The sequence below is a fragment of the Epargyreus clarus genome, unplaced genomic scaffold, assembly GCF_041222505.1.
Source record: "Epargyreus clarus isolate Ecla_fem2 unplaced genomic scaffold, WU_Ecla_fem_2.2 ptg000010l, whole genome shotgun sequence".
Taxonomy (NCBI): Eukaryota; Metazoa; Arthropoda; class Insecta; order Lepidoptera; family Hesperiidae; genus Epargyreus; species Epargyreus clarus.
Genome location: NW_027332218.1, coordinates 5,951,698 through 5,973,015, shown reverse-complemented (window position 1 = coordinate 5,973,015; position 21,318 = coordinate 5,951,698). Strand labels below are relative to the sequence as shown.

At 33.6% G+C, this 21,318-nt stretch overlaps 3 protein-coding genes across 5 annotated transcripts in view; 2 read left to right on the top strand and 1 right to left on the bottom strand.

The window, feature by feature from the left end:
• Positions 1-984: 984 nt before the first annotated feature.
• LOC140745391 (adenylate cyclase type 10-like) lies at positions 985-2,979 on the top strand. Its single transcript, XM_073077222.1, has 3 exons — positions 985-1,119; positions 1,197-2,750; positions 2,855-2,979. The coding sequence occupies exons 1-3, from the start codon at positions 1,112-1,114 to the stop codon at positions 2,922-2,924; spliced, it is 1,632 nt and encodes a 543-aa protein (XP_072933323.1). The 5' UTR covers positions 985-1,111; the 3' UTR covers positions 2,925-2,979.
• Positions 2,980-6,829: 3,850 nt separating this feature from the next.
• LOC140745392 (guanine deaminase) lies at positions 6,830-13,691 on the top strand. Of its 2 annotated transcripts, none has more exons than XM_073077224.1 (8): positions 6,830-6,970; positions 7,959-8,219; positions 8,830-9,048; positions 9,131-9,238; positions 9,442-9,549; positions 9,875-10,040; positions 10,663-10,809; positions 12,775-13,691. In XM_073077224.1, exons 2-8 carry the CDS (start codon positions 8,055-8,057, stop codon positions 12,993-12,995), a joined length of 1,134 nt encoding a protein of 377 aa, XP_072933325.1. In that variant the 5' UTR covers positions 6,830-6,970; positions 7,959-8,054; the 3' UTR covers positions 12,996-13,691. The 2 variants fall into 2 exon arrangements, with proteins under 2 accessions (XP_072933325.1, XP_072933324.1); XM_073077223.1 differs by lacking the exon at positions 6,830-6,970 and adding an exon at positions 7,325-7,617.
• Positions 13,687-21,318, bottom strand: part of RhoGAP71E (Rho GTPase activating protein at 71E) — a 41,276-nt gene continuing 33,644 nt past the window's right edge. For both annotated transcript variants that reach the window (XM_073077227.1, XM_073077228.1), the window contains exon 11: positions 13,687-19,948. In XM_073077227.1, the coding sequence (XP_072933328.1) occupies positions 19,815-19,948 (134 nt within the window). In that variant the 3' untranslated portion in view covers positions 13,687-19,814. The remainder of the gene's footprint in view (positions 19,949-21,318) is intronic.

Here is a 21,318-nt window from a genome sequence, read left to right as displayed (position 1 = left end):
AACACATTAAATAATCACTAGGTATTTTACGTCCTGTTCCTGTAGTTCTGGGACTAGAATAGGGCTACGGTATCCCCTGCCTGCCGTAAGAGGCGACTAAAAGTGGGCTTCCGGGGTTGCGCCAAGAGTGGGAGCTCGAACCGTCCAGTATGCTACCCCGGGAAGGACGGCGGTATTCACCACATGTTGAGTGAGAAGCGAATGCACCCCCAGGGCAGAGCCCGATCCGGGCATCGCGCTTGGAGGACTCGGGTTGTGTTCCGACGGAGATCCCGAAGTTCTCGAACAAGCGCTGAGGACGGCCACCGGGGGGGCTTTAGTGCTTAAAAATCCCACATAATCCGGCGTCGCTCCCACGTCGTCGGGTACATTTTGAAGGTTTCCCCTCGAAAAGAAAAAAAAGAAAAGGTATTTTAAGTCCATATTTGTTAAGGTTACTATGAATTTCAGGACAATTGTATATATATTCCAATTTACATTCCACTTACTCGACAAAGTCACCACAACATGCGACGAATAAAATAGAAATTCAGTCTGCGTTACTTTGGGTAGAGCTTTAGGTGTGATTCATGCTAGTATACAAATACATTAATATAAGCCGACGCTTAGAAAATGATATACAAGTTGCTGGTACCTATAATAGTTTAAATCACGCACAAAATTACCTTGATATATTTATTATTTTAGGATTTTCGCGCATAATTTTCAAAGACAATTTTTTCGAAGCCTCATAGTTTTAAGATAGCTTGTTCAGTTTATGATTATATAAATCAATTTAGACACTATAATCAAAATTCAAGTTATATTCATTACAATAAAAATGAATTTTCGTAAATCCCGCACTCGTTCTCGTCGAAACTCGACGAATTTCATGATAAACACGGAAAAATGGCGAAACTATGGTAGAAGAATGTCTCGAAGAAATACTGATTTTTTTGATGAAGTTTTTGAAGACAATGAACCCCAAATTAACGAATTAAAAGACTGGGTAGACGATTTCTTTATACGCAAAAGTTCAGGCATCTCTAAATCGGATCAAGATGTTGAAGTGTTTTTGACGAGAAAGCAAACGCTAATACTTTCTACCCTAGTACCAGATGAAATTTTGCTAATGGACACGTAATAGTGTTACAATAACATTAAATTAATATTATAAAAATATGTAACAGATATTGATTACTATTTGTCATTTTCAGTTACGACACAGAACATCCCAGGCGTTTCGTGGGAGTCTTACTCATGGCTGATGTCTCCGGCTACACAGCTTTATCAGAACGTTACAACAACCTAGGGAAATGTGGGACCTATCGACTAACAGTTACACTGAACACTTACCTCGGATCGCTTATAGAAGTAATCTACAGTCACGGAGGAGACATTATAAAATTCGCGGGAGATGCTTTTCTTGCCTTATGGAAAACGGACAAAAGGACCTTCATTTGCCACACCATACATACTGCAATAGCTTGTGCCCTTATTATTCAGCATTCTTATGGATCTTACGAAACAGATGTGAAAGTAAACCTTAAAGTTAAGCTTGCCATTGCGGCTGGCAATATACTATTTGTCCCAATAGGCACCGGCATTGATATGAACTACATTATTATAGGTTTGCCAGTTTTTGAAGCCAAAGAAGCTGAAAGTGTGTGCGGTTCAGGTGAAGTGGTACTGACTCCTACAGCTTGGGGTCACTGTTACTCAAGAAATTATGATTACGTTATTCATAATGATGGATTTGTGACTATTAAGACTATTCTTTATGACCCACGCGAAAAAGACGTTTCGAAACCGTTCGCTGGCTTCGGAGCAATGATAAGACAAATAAAGAAACCGCTTATTACAATTAAAAATCTTCCAGACAATCTTACAGATTCCTCAGACAGCGTCACAGAATTGTTAGAAAAAAATGAAACATTAAACATGCGAAGAACTATATTGTTAGCAGAAGAAAAAGATATTGGTTCAGAAATACGAAAATTTATGATAAGGCCTGTACTTACTCAAATTGACGCACATCAACCGTTAGAATATTTAACTGAAATGAGACAAGTTACAATTTTATTTATTACTCTTAAGCCGCGTGAATGCACTTATCCACAATTGATTACCATTGTCAACAATGCATACCAAATCACATGTAACATCGTTTATAAATCAATGGGATGTGTAAACAAAATTATTCTTTTTGATAAGGACGTTATGATCCTTGTCATATTTGGATTACGTGGTTTCAAACACGAATCTGAAGCACAAGCAGCATTGAAATGCAGTTATAGTATAAAAAAATCTGTGTCAGCTTTAGATGGTGTTTTAGAAGTGTCAATTGGAATAACTACAGGACAAGTATATTGCGGCGTTATTGGTCACCCTTTACGAAGGGAATTTACCGTCATAGGGGCAATTGTGAATAAAGCTGCAAGACTCATGTGTACTTTTCGTAATAAAATTACATGCGATGAAAGTACCTTCGTTAAAAGCAAAATGTCTAGCAATGGTTTTACACTTCAGCCGCCAACTACATTGAAGGGGATACCACAACCAGGTAAAATTTACGAATATACTGAAGACATTAGAGTAAAAGAATTATATGACATACCGATGATCGCACCTTTACTAGACAGAAAAGAAGAAATAGAATATTTCCAAAATTGGATCAATGACAATCATACATGCAATAGAGATTACGATGCCTTACTTTTGATAGGTGAATCGCGAATTGGGAAAAGTAGGATTTTAGAATGGATGATGCGGTACGTAAAAAATAAAGACTTACGCGTATGTTACGTCTCCTTAACTTCTATACACTCAGCAACTTCATATTTAGCTTTAAGCCAAATTATAAATCAAATTTTAGATTTAAAAGAACCAATTGTTGGGTTTACAAAAGAAGAGAAAATTGTACAAGTACTAAATTCCTACAGTGAAGATCTGTGTTATCTGAATAATATTATCAAAGTACGTTTTGCATACCATGAAGGGATATATTCTCAAGATGAAAAAGTGCGAAAAGAAAAAGCAATAAATATATTTACTAAGTTAATTATGTCTGTGGCAGAACCATATGTAATATTTTTGGACGATCTACAAAATTTAGATGGACTATCCTGGGAGTTTATATCAATTATTTTAAACTCTCCAAAAATGAGTACACTCCTTACCGTTACCCGCGGCAAGTTTAGCACAGTGAGTAATTGGCTGTATAGCGTATTTACTAACGACAAAATAAAAAAGATTATACTAGGTCCACTAACATCGACGTGGATAGCACCTTTGGCTTGTCAAATATTAGACGTTGATGCCGTGCCCAACGACTTATGTAATTCCTTAAGAATTAGATGTAACGGTATACCAGGAATGATTGAAAGCTATATAGTGCACCTATTTTCAATTGGAGCTATAGAAATTAAAAATATTCCTGATAGTGAACTAAGTGACTGGGTACACGAAGACTTGCAATTTCCAGATTCTAGTGTTTTACGACCTATTGCTATTGATGCGAAAGATCAAATTAATTTGGACAAATTAGTCCAAGATAACTCAACAAGTGAATTATCAATATGCATAGTGACTCAAAAAGAAGAATTAAGTGTAGATTTAAATCTACAAAGTTTAGATACATTAATAATGATTCAGATTGATTCACTTACCCCTTATCAACAATTGTTATTAAAGATAGCTTCGGTAATTGGTAATGTACTGTCACGTGATCTTCTGGAAAGTATAATGTATGAAAATAATCCAATCACCACAGCGAAAGCAATAAAAAGATTATTTTCTATGCGTATTTTTTGTTGTGCAAATGCCAAGTATAATAGTAGAAGGAAAAATCCTTCTACTGAAACCATTACTTCCTCCAGCTCAGATTTAAATTGTGATTGTTACTTTGACTACGATCCTGAAACGTTTTACAATCTCCCGAAATACGCGTTTTGCAAAGTTATTAAGTTTAAGAGCAGCCATTCAAGAAAAACCTGTTACGAGTTATTACCTTTCAATCAAAAACGAGAATTCCATTCGCGTATAGTGCATTATTTAGAAAACAATAAACAAAAGTGTACTTATTGCGGTGGGACAATAATGATTGTGCAGTCTTCTATGAGCTTGCAGCATGAGATCCCATTTGCTCGTAAATATGATGATATATTAGATATATATGATAATAAAGAAGATAGTAACTCAGATGACGAATATGAAATGGAAACTACAGACATTGTAGAATGCACAACATCTGTCAAAGAATCTAGTAATTTAACTAGAGCTCGATCAGAAGCTTGGAATAAAAATACTTCTCGTACTGAAATTGCAAAAACAACTAGCGAAATATTATCAATTCAAAACTCATTGAATAGTTCGTCGTCCAAACAAAGCATTTCCATATGTGTCCCTATATTAAAAAGAAACTTAGAAAACAAACCTAGTGTACATCGACGATCAACCAAAAGAGTTACCATGACAAGTTTCATCTTTAAAAATAGCTCAGAAATGCTTGACGGTGATAAAATATTTAATATGTTAAGGCCCGTAGTAGAAGCATCCAAATTAATCGATTGGTATAAATTAGGTATTATTGACAGTAAAGACGGAATTATTAACGAAGACAAGAACAACAAATCAGGAAAATCTTTTAAAATAAAGCTCGAAAAAGATGTATCTAAAATTAATTTTAGTAGATGCACTTGCGTTGAATTAAATATTGTAATCCATCAACAATTAATTCAACACGCTCTAGAAGCAGAATTAAAAAGAAAAGCTGTTGAGTTTATGATTAAATTTAGTCTTCTAAATGTTCTTGCTAATAACTTCGAAAATGCTTTACCTAAACTAGAAGAAGCTGAAACAATTTGCAAAGACAAGCAATCGGATGATATAGATGACTTTGAAAGAAAACTATTTTTAGGACGAATATATTCATTGAAAGCTGCTTCTAATCTCATGTCTGGAAATCTATTAGCTGCTAAAATAGATTTGGAACACGCACTTCGTATTTATCGTATAAAATTTGACAATGTAAAAGGCTTTTTCAAACTAAATGATATCATCACCAATATCACTTTAAAACGGAAAAAATATCATAATCGTAATATGATGATGAAATCTCATTCAATATTTTGCCTCAACATTGCTGCGTTATTATATTCTGCTCTAGGAGAAGAAGGAAAATCGAGAAATGCCATTTTACGCGCAATTTACTTAGTGCAAAAGGTAGAGACTAATATCATTAACATATGTGACGCATTTAGTAACGCAATTCAGATGGAAATTGACCGTGGTTTTCCAGGATCCACAATAGAGTTGGAACGAATGGCAAATTCTACCATAGAGAAGTGGTCCTATTCTGTTCAGGCAGACGAATTATTCGCATTGGGTAAACTTTTTATGGCCTACTTCCGCGCACGTATGGCACGCGGTAATCTTGCTGCCAGTGTGCGTTCTGGCTATAGGGCTCTTGTTATAAGCCGCTTTCTTGAAGCTAATGACATAGCCATAGATATTATTCCAGACTTATTTTATATTCTACTTTCACGGTGCCGCATAAAAGAAGCTATCGACGTCCTTAAATTAACTTCACAATTACGCCAGAACTCGATCGAATCTGAAACCTGGTACTATGCTCTGTGTATAGACATGATACTGGATGCAGGTTTCCAATTAGAGTCACCACAAGATATAAGTCGTTTCGCGGAGTATGCTCTACATAGAGGAAAATCTGCAGGACCCAGTCGGCGTAGACTAGTAGTTAGTCTCTGGACCTACTGGCTTCGAGCTGACTCGGATCGTAAAGCAAAACGATTTGAGTCTGAGGCCTTAAGCTGGTGCACTCAGGAGGATGACGATGGAACTTTAACCACTCTCTTTAGTGCTATGAGACTTGCAGAAGGCATGCTAGAAAGTTTAGCAAGAAAAGTCGATGATTTAAGAAAGGTATATAATTTTAATACAATAATTGATCACTAAAGATTATACTTTGTCTATTGAAACTGTATCTACTTCTACTGATTTAGAATTTATTACCAGTTCAGAAAAGGAATTAGTAATGACAATGACTACAACTACAAGTATAATTGACATCATGATACATACGTTTTACTTGCTTCTTTTCAGGTAGTCGACCTCATGGAGCTACGTTCGTTGGCAAGCAAGGAACTGATAAAATTAGAAAAGGATTCTCATGATTTACGAGCAATATATCCTCGTTGGCTTTTACTTAAGGCTAACTCACTCACCTTGTCTGGACGACAACCTCCCACATCCACCTATAATCAGGTAATTTCTGTGTTTTAGATGTATAGGAAATGTAGTTAATGTAATATAAGTGTAACAGAACCTTTTATGATTTGTCTCTTATCATATCTTACTCAGATCTTCTAATTAACTTAAGCCAAAATATAATAAATAATAGAAGAAATTTCTACAATAATAAAACAATACAAATATGAAAAAAAATAAGTTTTATTTTCTAATGTACTTACACATGTACCTGTATTTCTTTGTGTAACTGTATTTATAGATTTACTGAGATTATTCATCATCCATTAACCACTAGAATAATGCAGTGCATAGTCAATAATCTAGTCCGGCGCATTTCCCGCATATTTTATCCATATAAATAATAGTAATAATTTAGTTGTATTTACTCTGAGGGAAACACGAACCCGGCAGTAAGATACATCATAGTTACAAAGGCACATATTGTATCCAATTACCTACTGATTATAATAATAATATGAAAATTCTTGAAACCTATAAAAAATAATGCATTATTTCAGGCGATTGAAGAAGCCCGTAAGATAAACAATCGTTTAGAAGAATTCCTGGCACGTGCAGCCTTTTGCAGCTCACAGTATTGGCTTCATAGTGCCTTAACTGGACAATTTCTGAACTGGGATAAAGGCGCCGAACATGCTAGAACATCTTGGCATCAGCTATTGTACAAAATGAGGACTACACGAGATTAGTTCATAAATTAAAGGTAAACGTTAAAGATGCATCACACCGTCGGGATTGTCGCCATTATCAGTAAAAAATATTAACTCCAAATATATAGGTACTATCATTGATATACTACTAATTAAGACGGGTACTTGGTTAACTCTTTCAGTAAATCGTTTGGAGTTATTCGATATTTCGATAATATTACATAAAATAAATATTTAAATGTTATATATACGTATAAAATATATTTTTATAACGCTCATTTGGAAATATAGATTAAGATTGCCAGTTGCGCCCAGCACATATTATAAAAAGTTGTTGGACTGTAGCTGACAACACCGCCTAATGTCAGCTGACCACAATCCACATGTTTTGACTTTTGAGTTTTTGACAGTAACGTTACATCCGGCTGTTGACATTGTTTTGTTATTGTTTTGTATTTTACTTTTAAGTTCCATTCTTTATCGTGAAGTACCTTTTTATCTTTGTTTTTATTATAAAATTAGATACTTGACCTAAGATTATTTCATTAACGAGTAGATCATCAGCCTTCGTAGTTGTGTTATTTTTATATAAAAAGTTAAAATGTCTGAAATTAACGTTTTCTTGGGGACATTTGTATCTGCAAGAAGTTTAAAAGAAATTAAGTTTGTCTTCGGTTACATGACGGTTGAAAATGGGATGGTAAGTTAACATTTTATTTTAAATTTAGAATTACATTCTTATCCTTTGATTGAAAGTTTGGAAATAAATTAAAATTTGACGAAACTTTTTATTTGGGTTTCTCACGACGACACCACGATAATGCCATTTAAAAGTAATATATACTTTCTCACCTCATCACATCACTCATTAAAATTATTAAGTAAATGTCTTATGGGATCTAAATCCAAAACCCAGCAAAACAGACATTATGTTGTAACACATTATGGCACATATTATATCATTGTGGTATTGACTTTTCTTAGCAACTAATGTTATTTTTCACTACTAGAATTTGAATAACTTCATACTATCCATTTCAGATAACTGCAATCGGCTCTAAAGATGAGTTCACTAAATTAGAGCAGACAGGATATTTTAAAAACCACAAAATCATCCAATTGGAAGAACATGAGTTCATGATACCTGGCTTCGTGGATTGCCATACTCATGCACCTCAGTTCCCCAATATTGGTGTAGGTCTGGACCGGCCCTTGCTAGAATGGCTGGATAAATACACATTCCCTTTGGAGAACAAGTACAGTGATGTAGACTTTGCAAGAAAAGTCTATAATCAAGTTGTGGTAAGTTTTTTTTTTATAATATAGTAGTAGCAGATGAGCATACAGTCCACCTGATGGTAAGTGGCCACTGCCACCCATGGACATCTGTAATCAACCCCAGATAGGATTGGATATTCCTACCTGAGGTCGGCCACAGATGCGCCGCTACCCCTGAGGACTAAGCTGGAACGCCTCAGAAAAGTCTGTCTCCCTTACCACACCCTTTAAACCGAAACACAGCAGCGCCTAACATTGCTGTTATTAGGTAGAAATATGTGTGGCGGTGGTGCCGCCGAAGTCGAACCACAAAGAGTTCTACCACCTTCATTAGTTTATACAAAATGATACACCACCAGTTTATACAAAATGATAGAACCCAGTAAAGAAACACTTTTACAAAGCGTTCAAAGTTAGTTGAAGAACTAATAATACATCTGTGACCAATATCAGATGGAACTGTAATCCTATCTGGGTTTGACTACATATGAGTAAGGTGACCAATTGCCCTTGATATCTGTCAAGTGGACTGCATGCTGTGTGCAAAAAGCATTGCAATAAAATTGATACACTACTAAAAAATATATATAATTCTATTATCAACATGTATAACTATTATATTTGGTTATTTAAGGAACAATTACTAAAAAATGGTACTACAACAGCATGTTACTTCGGGTCACTGCATATGGAAGGTACACTGGAATTAGTGAAGGCAGTCGTCAAACACAAACAGAGGGCGCTAGTGGGCAAAGTCAGTATGAATATAAAAAATGATGCAGGCTACTTCAATGATACTGAAAAAGAATTGTATGACACAGAACAATTTGTAAAAATTGTTCAATCTATGAATGTAAGTAAAATATATAGTGTTATGAAATATCTAGTGGTCCTTTTTGTATAAGGTTGAAATTTTAAAATAATTCTCCTTCTAGAATGATTTAGTGGAGCCAGTTATAACACCAAGATTTGCTGTAAGCTGTGATGAAAAACTGATGACAGGTCTATCTACTATTGCAGAGAAATATGGTTGCAGGATACAGGTATGCCACTTACACAATATTAATACGGACCCTACGTCCTTATTCTTCCTAAGTGTAGTGTCTTAAAAACAGTCAATTTTGTTTTTATATCTAAATTACATTAGTGATTTTTACAAAATCGAACTTTATTACCTATATGCATGAATCCCCCTCATGGACACACTCACAAAATGTTATCAACCAAACAATCTCTTATGTTTCAGAGCCACATTTCAGAGAATTGTAAGGAAATAGAGTGTGTATTGGATATGAACCCAGATGCCAAAAGCTATGCTGAGGTGTACGACAAAAGCAAAATACTCAACGACCGCGTATGTAATGAATATAGCAATTTACTTTAATGACAATTATATACTCGCTTGTTAGGTTAGCAACATAAAAGCTGCCTTTAACATTCTTATAGTAAGTGAAAGGCCTATGTCCAGCAGTGGACTATTACAGGCTGATGGATGGATGAAGTAAGTGAAAGATATCCAATATCATAACCACTGGAGACTGACCTTGCTATTTCATACTGGTCAACTTCTACTGGTCGTCAGTTGGTCCCAGTAGTATGGGCGATCCATATATTTACAAGTGATAAAAAGTTAAGCAAAAAGGATTGAAAAATGTCGTAATACCTATATTTGATTACAGTGTATAATGGCCCATGCAGTGCATCTTGAAGACGATGAAATGAAGTTATTTGCGTCCAAAAAAGTATCTGTAGCGCATTGCCCTGCATCCAACACGAGGCTGCGATCCGGCCTGTGCCCGATACGGAAATTACTGGACAATGGCATCAAAGTTGGCTTAGGCACTGGTAAGAAATCATGGAGAAGAAAGAGTGAAACTAGCAAGCCGTATTTTTCGCTATAAAACCGATGTCGCCAACATCGAACCTCAAATCGTTGGTTTCTAGTTAAAGTTGGCGACGACGGTATTCTAATGATTATTTTACATCACAGATTAAATCTATACACTGTAAATAATAATATGTCCCAATAAATAAAAATGATATTATTTAGTCCGTCAAGATAGAGTGGAGATTGTCTCATGCATGCATGCGAACGTAATCCGTACCTTAGTTGCTTTATATAATAAATATTATCACCTACTAGAGTTGTTGTTGTTAGATTGCACAATTGTACTCTAACACATTGTCATTGTATGTACTGTATTTTAAAAGATAAAACGGATGTTTTCGTGGCGCGATATCTCCGAACCTCTTTCCCTATAAGTGTAAAACATGTTGCAAAAATTCTGTGTATTTTTTTGCGTTCAAGTGCATAGAAGGACAAATATAAAAACAATGAGTTAGAATTAAGTTCCTAGGAACTGTTCTAGTGATATATCAATGTAAATCAACGGTATATCCAAGATCACTACCTTCAGCTGGGCTGAATGTTCGTTCGTTGTGGTGATGATAAATTTCATGTTCTCAGATGTGTCTGGTGGCGATAACGCAAGTATCTTGGTCGCTATGCGTAGAACGATGGATGTATCGACTCACTTGGAGCTATTGCAAGGCCACAACCGCGCGCTAGATTGGAAAGAAGCCTTCTACCTCGCTACTAAGGGAGGCGCTAAAGGTATTATCAACTTTTGCTATCCTCCTACTGACATTTTTTTTATTATATAAGAGTAGCAGACGAGCATGCAGTCCACCTGATGGTAAATGGCTACTGCCGCCCATGGACATCTGTAATCAACCCCAGATAGGATTAGATATTCCTACCTGAGGTCGGCCACAGATGCGCCGCTACCTCTGAGGACTAAGCTGGAACGCTTCGGAAAAGTCTGTCTCCATTACCACACCCTTAAAACCGGAACACAGCAGCGCCTAACACTGCTGTTATTAGGTAGAAATAGGTGTTCCACTGTGTCCACTATGAGTAATAAATTAAAGAATTGGGCATAGTCCACCATGCTAGTTCAGATACACAAACCACAACTTAAAAGCTCTTAGATTTCAGTATGGTTTAGTTCGTCTCTATATCAAGCAACAATTAAATTACAATTCGATGTAGTTTAAAGTAGGTATATAATTGAATATTGTAATGTTAAGATTGATCTCATTTTCGCGTGAACTGTGCAATCACATTGTTTTTAAAACATTGAAGATTATTTCTGTTGCGTATTGGTTAACGATTTTATTGACACGTAGCAATAAGTACATCTGTCATGAAAATTACTGAGATAAATGCATCTTACCTATCAAGAATAATTTTATAAATACTTGATTATAGTAAATGAAGGGATATTATTGTCAAGTTTTTTTTACTTTTATACCTTAACCATAGATATATTATCCTACTGACGTAGGGTAGATTGGCAATATGAAACGTCAAGCGAGACTAAAAACTGATTGTTTATGTGTGTGTGAAATGCCAAAGTGTGCATCGCTAGTGTTACTGCTAATAATGTATCGATATCGATTAAATAAAGATATCAATAACAAATTTGTTTATTAGTTTGTTCAGTCAGTGACTTAAAGAGGATACAATCGCTAAAGATTAATTATACTGGTGAAGACCGCCAATAAATAAAATAAATAAAAACATCAATGTGCGCATATATGTAGCTATGAAACAAATTACAGTAGTTACTTGCTACCTGTATAATAAATTGATGCAGTTTATGGAGTTTTCATACCTTTTGGCAGGTGTAAGGGGGTTAAAAAACTATGAACGTTACTCATAATATTTTTGAACTTTTTGTTCAATCATAATAAAATATAGCCTATAGCACTTCTGAATAGTGTAACTTTCTGACTGTGAAAGAATTTTCATGATCGGTTCAGTATTTCCAAAAATTAGCCCTAACAAACAAAAAAAATACAAACTTAGGTAAGGTCGTATAAGATTTTATATAAGTTGCACGCAACCTATTTAAACTATATACTTAGAAATATTATTGAATTAGAAATATCGATAATTTTTTATCGATATTGTCAATACGCAACACCAAAAATTTGATAAGAAATAGCAACTATTCACGTATTTATTAATTTTTTGAGATTTTTCCTATATTTTGGTATATAACACTTTCGTAATAAGTGTAAAATATTGCATTTAAACAGCTAAACAATTAATGTAGTACTTACATGTGAAATGAGTATTTTTGTGGGTTTTCGTTCTTGGATGTGTTACATCCAGGTACAGCACACGTAACTATGGCCAAACATTCTTACTAAGCACTGTTTTAACTATTTTTGATTAGAAATCTTTAAAAATAAGCGAGTTTATTTTTACGGTAATAAACGTCAGGCTGATACAGGCTGATAGCCTATACGTGAATGGTCTTGCCTGTCTATCTCGCTCTAACACACACATATACTATGCTCTGACTCTTTCGGATTGCCAATCTATTAGTATAATATATCTATGACCTTAACGATGAAGCAGATGCTAATGGTAAACATTCAACGTCGCCTATGGACATTTGCAACACCAGACAAGTCGACAATAAATCGCCTATAGAGGACAACCTTTTGCATCTTTTTTTAAGAACCCCATGTGGTAGAGATTTTTTAATGTAAATAATTCAACCCCTAGCTCTGAACCTGGGTGACAAGATCGGGTACTTCGACACTGGCATGCAATTTGACGCTCTACGTATACAAGTCTATGCGCCTGGCTCCCAAATAAATCGATACGACTACTCGGTTGATACCAATGAAGAAGAGCTAGCTAGTAGTTTGGTACAACGCTTCATACATTTGGGAGATGATAGGAACATCAAGGAAGTTTATGTGAAAGGCAGAAAAGTTAAATAACTTGCGTATGTGAGAGATGCACTTAACATATATAAGAGAGAATATAAGAGACATATAAAAAGAAGGCAGCTACTACTCGCATTTTTATTTAAAACTCGGTATATTTTAGGATTCGCAGTAATAATTATTATAAAAAAACTGAAATTAATATAAACGAACACTATTGTAAAGTGGAAACTATTGTAAATAGAAACTTTATTATATGACCTACATAACTTTTATCGGCAAAGAAAAAGATTTGAATTCATTTTTTTCTAATCCTATTTCACTTGCGAGTCAACAACACAGAAATAATATAAATAAAAATAATAGGATACAAAGGTGATTGAATGTAACTTTTAATAGTGATATTCCTTGTGATGACGTGAGAAATTCAGTACAAAACTTGCTGCATTTATAATAAACCAAATAAAATATATACTAGTAAAAACCTAGATAGGTTAGCAACAAAACAATCAACGCTTTTTGGTGGCACTTATCGAGAGATATGCGCACTACTTTACAAATGCTACATTTAACCGACCACAGATCTGTCTCTGGTGTGCATGACCTATCTACGTTTTTTACTGGTGACATATTTATGGCAAAACTATATTTTTTATTTGTAAGTATACATGAATAATAATTATACAAAATATTTTTTTATAAAATGTTATTTTTTCTCAAAATTATAAAAATAAAACACATTCCATTCTATTATATACTTTTATTTTTGTGTAATTCTTTATAATTTGTATAGAAAATGTGCAAATATAATGTGACAATTTATAAAACTGAATTCACATAAGCAAATATAATAGTAATACTAGGGAATTATAATACTAATGCTTACATCCGATTGAAAGTTTGTGAAACGAAAACCCACTTTGTTCATAAGCCACCATAACTTTCAATTCTGACTTGGTTTTAAATAACCCTTTATAATTCAACAAAACATCCAATTTTTAAACTGTTTTACTCACAAAAAAAACATAATGGAAGACTACCAGTCCTGGTAGAGGTGACCCCAAACCTAATGCATACTAATCAAATATATTCTACCCTCAATAGAAGCATTTTTAGACCGACAACAGTTATTATAATATGGTCGCGTTCTATAAAAAAACTATAGCAAATTGTTAATAGTTATTTTATAATTCGTATAATAAATATATCTCCATATTTTATAAAGTTACAACACTTATAACAAAACATTTAGGAATCAAAGTGAATTTAACATTTCACAGACCATTACAATTTTACATCGGAATAGTAAGAAGTAAAATTATAATATCTAAAATAGTACACAATAATTACTGTAACGGAAATATTTCCAAAGACATGTTCAAAACAATATGTTACTTTCGAAGCAGTAATAACAGTAACGATTTGATAAATCGCTGAGATCTATTCAACTTAACGATTTACCCCCTTGTTTCACCACGGAAGAGTTAGCGATAAGCTATGAAGATATTTAATTTTATATAATCTAACGTTTTTGAGGTAGTTGTAGGCAGTACACATTTAAATATACTTGATCTCTGTTTCAAGTGGTCAAGGCACAAAGGATTATTATGTAACATTGACATTTGACATAACACATTACTTACAAATTATGTTTTTTCATGTAAAGTTTCCAGTTTTAAAGATTTGATATCCGAGATATTGGTATAAGATATATTTTTATAAGTCTTTCGTACAATATTCGTAAGTTAAAAACAATATTGCTATATGTATCAAATGATAACTGAAACGAAACTCCTACAATAATCAGAAATATAAATTTGGAAATCAAATCAATGAATGTTCATAATAACAATAATAAGAAAATCTTTATGTACCTGTGTAAATAAAGAAACTACCTTGCAAAAAAAAAACAAAATTTATTCAGCTCAGAACATATTCGATAACAGATATTAAAAATTGTTCTCATTATCGCTAGTCGCCCGTCTATAGCAGTGAAACAAGTCCCTTAAGATAGATAAGTAATACTCAAAGCAAACTGGTACCTACAAATACTTTATTCGGTGGAATGATCATGTTATAAAATGTATTCGAGGGTCACAATAATAAAAAATAATAACACATTAACAGTCTTATAAAAATCAAACATACTCTACTAAGCTACAGTACGACCACATTCATTGTACAAAAAGATTAATTCTCGCATTTTATAGGTACCTATTTTATAATCGAAAATTTTATTAATTTAGTAATAAAATAGGACGCACTTGAAAAATAACGTATAATACTATATTAACAGTATGTTTATTGAAAAGTTTAGCTGCTGACGCTACCACGAACAAAATGCTAGCTTATTCTCTAATACTTGTGCTGTGGTAGCATACACAACTTAATATGGGCGGTTCAATATTACGTAAGAATAGTGTGTGGTAAGTAGAATTTGTTTTATCTTATTTTTTATGTTAAAAACCGTGAAAGTAATACTCAAATTAAAAAAATCTGCAAACATTTCAAGAAAAAATATAATTGTAGGACTAAAAGGGCTCAAAGGCACAAAAACACAGCAGCTATAGTACCTATATTGTTTTTCTAGTAGTTTATCATATCTCTTATCTCATACTAACCGTTCGGCGCTAGTCACTTAGGAATCAATCAAAAATCAATTATGGACTGGGATTTTTTTCTCAAATCAATTACAATAAATTACGTAATATTTGAACCCACCCTTACGACTAAAATCTACCGCTTTTATAATTAATCTAAACGCCTAATACTAATCAATGAACACAGGCACTTGGACGTTGCATATCCAAGTAACTACCTTTTATATGAACTTTGTATAACATACGAGTAGTATTGTTCGAGTCTTTAATCAAATGTTCAAGTAATAAAATAATGTATGGCCAATAAACGATTAGTGGGAAAGAAAAATAAAATTGTAAGTCAAACTAATACAACGATATAACATAGCCGTCTCCCTCATTTTCCATAAAAACAAGCTAGATAGCTATCTTGGCTAACTTAAAATTAACACATCTTTGAACTTAAAATTTTACTCTAATACAATTGAGCTGCCTTGTGTAAATAAAATAAAGGATATAACAGCTTCAGGCCAGATGCAACAGCTTTATAGTGTCGCATAAGACCGTAGTAATGACCCACGAGCGCTAGAACTTTAACTGCAATGATTTCACTTTGCTATTTTAAAAACCCTTGAGGCACCTTTCCTGTCACGTGGGTTGATGTCCACATGCGTGTCTCACCCTCATATGTATGACAGGATACATAAAACGATGCAACCTGCATGCGGACATAAACCCGCGTGATAAAAAAAACGACCTGGTTTTCCATGACCTTTCACAGTTAAACGTCCCATGGGCCACCCTAGATGAATAAAACTAAATAATATACAATTCTGCATTGAATTTTACAAATTAACCTAAAACAGTCTTAACGATCGTAAAAATTATAACATAAGTGAAATGTGCGAGTATGTGTGCGAAAATGTGCATAACAATAATATAAGAATGACAATTTAAACAATAAAATATTTACAAAAAAAAATCCAATAACAAGATACAATACAAATCTTATCAAAGTTGTGTGTAATTAATAACTAATATTGTAGAAATGTTTTATCCTCACATACACACATTGTGATGTACCAATCACAGTACACATTTCTCGTGTAATCATTAAAACTAAATCTATAATATTCATAAGATATTTCACAATCAACTAGCACCTATAAATTATATTCAAATTGTTCTATTTATTTGTCTAGCGAATATCTGAAAATGTTATAAGAAGTAGGTATATAAGTTTTAAATTCGTCGCTGTACACAGTTTTGTACTGTTCGATAATAGACAACATTTACTGCAATTCCTGAATACAAAGTTAATAATTATGCTCAGGTCGCATTAGCCATTATTGTACTACGACTAACTTATAATAGGCTTCATAAACGGTATAAAAATGTAATCTTCCTGAAACCTTGCCGAGTGATATTGCCCGGCAATATTGCCAGCGGGTTCTTGCCGCAATATTTTTTTTTTATTGTGCAATACTTTGAAATCTTGCCTTCACAACGAACGTAAGAATAAATCAAATTATAACGGCTATATCACGGCGGTGTGCGTTAAATGTAGAGGCAGTTTTTCGTATGCCTTTATCACCTGACCTACATAATATCGATACCACAATTAACTGTTATTTCAATTAGTCAAATGATCCTAACACTAATGCGACCGTAGCATTATTTATATAATACGACAACAGTGTAATAGTTAATTCAAGAGAAGTTCTATAAAAAAGATCGTTCAGTCTTTTGTTGTGGCTTTATTTCGGAAACAGCACGTTATATCGTGCAAAGTTTCCAAAAAAAGCCACGGAATCACCTGTTAATTTTGGCATAAAATTGGAATACATTATATTATTCAATAATTAATACCCCTAACGAGAATAACAGCCGATACGTTCCTAGATTGAGGTAGACGGAAATGCAAAGAGAAAAATGTAATTTGAACTAGCGTTTCTTAATATACCCAATTTACCTAGCACACTTATACAATTTGCCTTCCTACAGACAAGTGGCACTCTACATCTATATAAATATTTACAGGAATGTCTTTATTTAAAAGCACTAACTAAATTATAATCCTTTTCAAATAAGTTACATAGAACTAAATTATTAATCATCATCAAGTTATTTTATTTTGTCGTTGAAAATAATGAATAAATTTTAAAGTTCTTCATTATTTTATTACATTGGTGTTTTACAAGAAAAAACTATCTTAAACGATCATTAATATTTTTGCCTGCGTCACTTGAAAAGGATTAAATAATATTGCCCTATGTTAGTCAAATGAAATTTACCTAAATAGTAGTAGTTAGGTACTTGTCACTACCTATGATCTTTATTTAAAATAAACGGTTGATTAAGAATACTAATCATGGCACAGAGAATTTACATTGATAACGTTTTATTCTTTAACCTTTGCCATACTTTTATGAAATAATAATGATACAATTTATAGGTATTGTAATATAAGTAATTGCATGTTTATGCAATAAAGCTTCAGTTAGGCAAAGTAAAGTATTTAAAGGTAGTATTATAATATCTGTTTTATAACGTAATAATACATTATATAGTAATGATGTTAACTTTGATGTTGTTATTGATAATCAAAAAATCTTGAATCAGGCTAGAGAGCATAATTTGAAGTCAAATTTAAAGCATGTTTCAACAAATTTTCCTATCAAATTTTATTTGCATTTATATACCTAAGCTATTTTTCTAATATTTTATAAAAGCTAATGAACAATTAATTTTATTTATCATAGCCTAGCTTTAAGTTTTGTAATATGAAAAGCAACTTTATCGATAAGAATGACAGGATTAAAATTCAGCAAATACAAATTTTCGGTACCACACAAGTCCCTGAATAATTGCATTGACTCTCAAAATCTAATGTAATAAACTATATTTTAAAACAGTATTATTGAATATATAATTTGTATATGCGATTAAGACTGACTGTAGGGTGTTGTATTTGTTTATAGCAAAAGAGATAAATTTTAATGAATATTATTTATCAAATGTAGCAAATGTAGTAAATTTGAATTTGGAGAAGTTATTATTTATTCTCGCATACTCTAATACTATTGTTTCATTACAAAAGCTTATGACAGCTTTCGGGACAAAAATTTCAATCACAGGGAATTAGAAAAACATTACATTTTATAAATCTTATAAAAATATTTTTGAGGGTAATTTAGTTTACATCAAATTTAAGTGTTGCTACTACTGCTAAATCAAAATATTTCAATTGAAATTCTATTAATATTTTGGAATAAATATCCTTTGTTTATAAGGCAGTGGGTAATTATGGCTATTTTTCATTTCTTATTTCAATTGACGAGTTAATACTTCAGGTATAAATTTGTATGGTATTTTAATATTTTCGTAATTGAACAAATGTTTACACTAGCAACACTCAATTTATTGGTTTTGTTTAACGGTAGTATTTGTATCAAAAATAGGTACAAACATGCAAAAGTTGACATAAGGCGGTTGCTGTACTTTTAAATTTTCTAATAATCTGATAGTTGTATAAGGCTGCAATCACGAGTGTTTGAGTAATTGTTCTTTACTGGTTCTGGTTTTAGTAGTCTTGAGTGATGAATTTTAATAATCATATAATTTGTGGAAAATATATGCCACGGTATGGCAAAATTAATGTTTTTGCGCACACGTAATATGATTATAGGCGTGGTATATTTATAACAATACGCATTGCATACTTATTTTATGTGTGTGTGTATAAGACGTACGCGTGTATATGGAGGCGCGCGTTTATATATTCGTACCTATTATGTGCTTATATACGTATGTTTAAGTGATTTATATCTGTATAAGTGTGAAAACGCGTGAGCGTATCACCACTATCATGTACACGTACATTAAAAAATCGTATAACTGCATGCGTGATTGCGGTTGGTGTATTACCGTTTACACACACACGTGTATTACGTGCACGTTGTGTATATACGTCAAGTCGTATACATGTGTGCGTAGTGTTACCGCTCGCATCCGCAACGTGCACGTTGCGTATATACGTCATACATCGTATACATGTGTGCGCAGTGTTACCGCTTGCAGCCGCAACGTGAACGTTGTGTATATACGTCAAGTCGTATACATGTGTGCGTGCGTAGTGTTACCGCTTACATCCGCAGCGGGCACGTGTCTGGCGCGGGGGCGGGGCCGTGTATCTTGTGTATACGTCGTATACATGTGTGCGTGGTGTGTGTTACCGCTTGCATCCGCAGCGCGGGCACGTGTCCGGCGCGGGCGCGGGGGCGGGGGCGGGGTGTCAGGCGGTCACTTTACGAGGCTGGAGAGCGAGCGGGACCTCAGCGTCGGCGAGCGCGAGCGCGCGGCAGCCGGCGCCGCCCGCGCACAGCCGCGCGCGCCGCGACCGCCGCCGCGAGCTGCGCCGCTCGCCACCTGCCGCCGCGACGCAACCGTACGTTAGCGAAACGCACACGTAGGGAGAACCACGCACTTGGACACGGGAGTTTGTTTTGCAATATCACATTGACAATTACAATCGATAGTACATCATTAATATATTTCAAATATTCATAATAATAAGCTCCTTGAATATAATTTTAATCGTTACCAATAGTAAGCATATTCAATTTATCATTTATGTAATAAAATGCTACATTGATGCCAATAATAATAGTAAAGTTTTTATTTTTAGGCAATTGCAAACAAAATGCCAAAAATGTGACATTACTTATAGAGAAACTGAAACGATAAGGCATTGCAATGTAAGCAAAAATATGTAGCTATTATTAATTATTGATTTTATATTTCGCCTTAGTAAATAGTCCTACATTTTCCCTTAATAAAATCTTAATACCATCAAACTCACGTGACCAAGTGCTTAGAGTAACATATAAAAACAGTAAGATGCACACATTACGACATAGATAACGTCAGCGGATGTTAAAACTTGCATTTCATATCCCATTTTATTGATGCATTAATGCAGGCAAGTATTTTGCAGTATATGCGGGTTTAACCATGAAATATTATAGACGGCATATAAAATAATAATTGTAATTATATCGACACCACTTATTTAAACGTATTAAAATATTAATGTCCATGTGCTCTTAACATCCGAAAACGTGATAAAACAAGCAACAATGAGACGTTCCGAGAGTATTGCATTCTGTACGCGATTGTACAAAATAATACTCCCTAAACTCCATATAAATAATGAAAATCCAAACGTACACTCGTGTGTAAAAATCGGAAAAAATATGTGCCGAAAAACGCGAATGTAAAAATATAAATTATATATTTAAACAGTCATGTTTGAAGGTTTACTACTTTATACATATATTTAAGATATTCATTAAATGGTAACTTGTATCAGTGTAATGTTCATTCTTAGTCTACCTATTTATCCTTACTACATAACTGATTCAAACATTACATACTTGAAATAGAATGAATGACATGTCATAATCTTCATTCACTAAAAATATAGGCATATGTATTTAGCATACTATACGAGTAAAATATTCAGGACATTATAAGTTATGCATAATATTTATATGAGTTAGATTATAATTCAGACTTGAAAATTTCCTTATTTTTTGCCAAGATTCGAAGGTGAAAGAGCTTTATAATATACACTATAGTTATAAATAAAAATAATCATAAAATTCAGTTAACCTTAAAATGTTACCCGTAAAGCTAATAATACGTAGATAATTAATTGGCATCTAAACATCTTAATAATATTCTCTTAAAAAGATCTATGTTACGAACGAGATATTACCTACTCCATTAATTGAAAC

What these genes read in the sequence shown, in the direction of transcription:
- LOC140745392 (XM_073077223.1), top strand. Translation starts at nt 7,519, where the DNA reads ATGTCTGAAATTAACGTTTTCTTGGGGACATTTGTATCTGCAAGAAGT. An exon ending in TGACGGTTGAAAATGGGATG is followed by an intron (nt 7,618 to 7,958) that starts GTAAGTTAACAT and finishes TATCCATTTCAG; the next exon opens with ATAACTGCAATCGGCTCTAA. An exon ending in TACTAAGGGAGGCGCTAAAG is followed by an intron (nt 10,810 to 12,774) that starts GTATTATCAACT and finishes TTCAACCCCTAG; the next exon opens with CTCTGAACCTGGGTGACAAG.
- LOC140745391 (XM_073077222.1), top strand. An exon ending in ATTTTAGAATGGATGATGCG is followed by an intron (nt 2,751 to 2,854) that starts GTACGTAAAAAA and finishes ATCAAATTTTAG; the next exon opens with ATTTAAAAGAACCAATTGTT.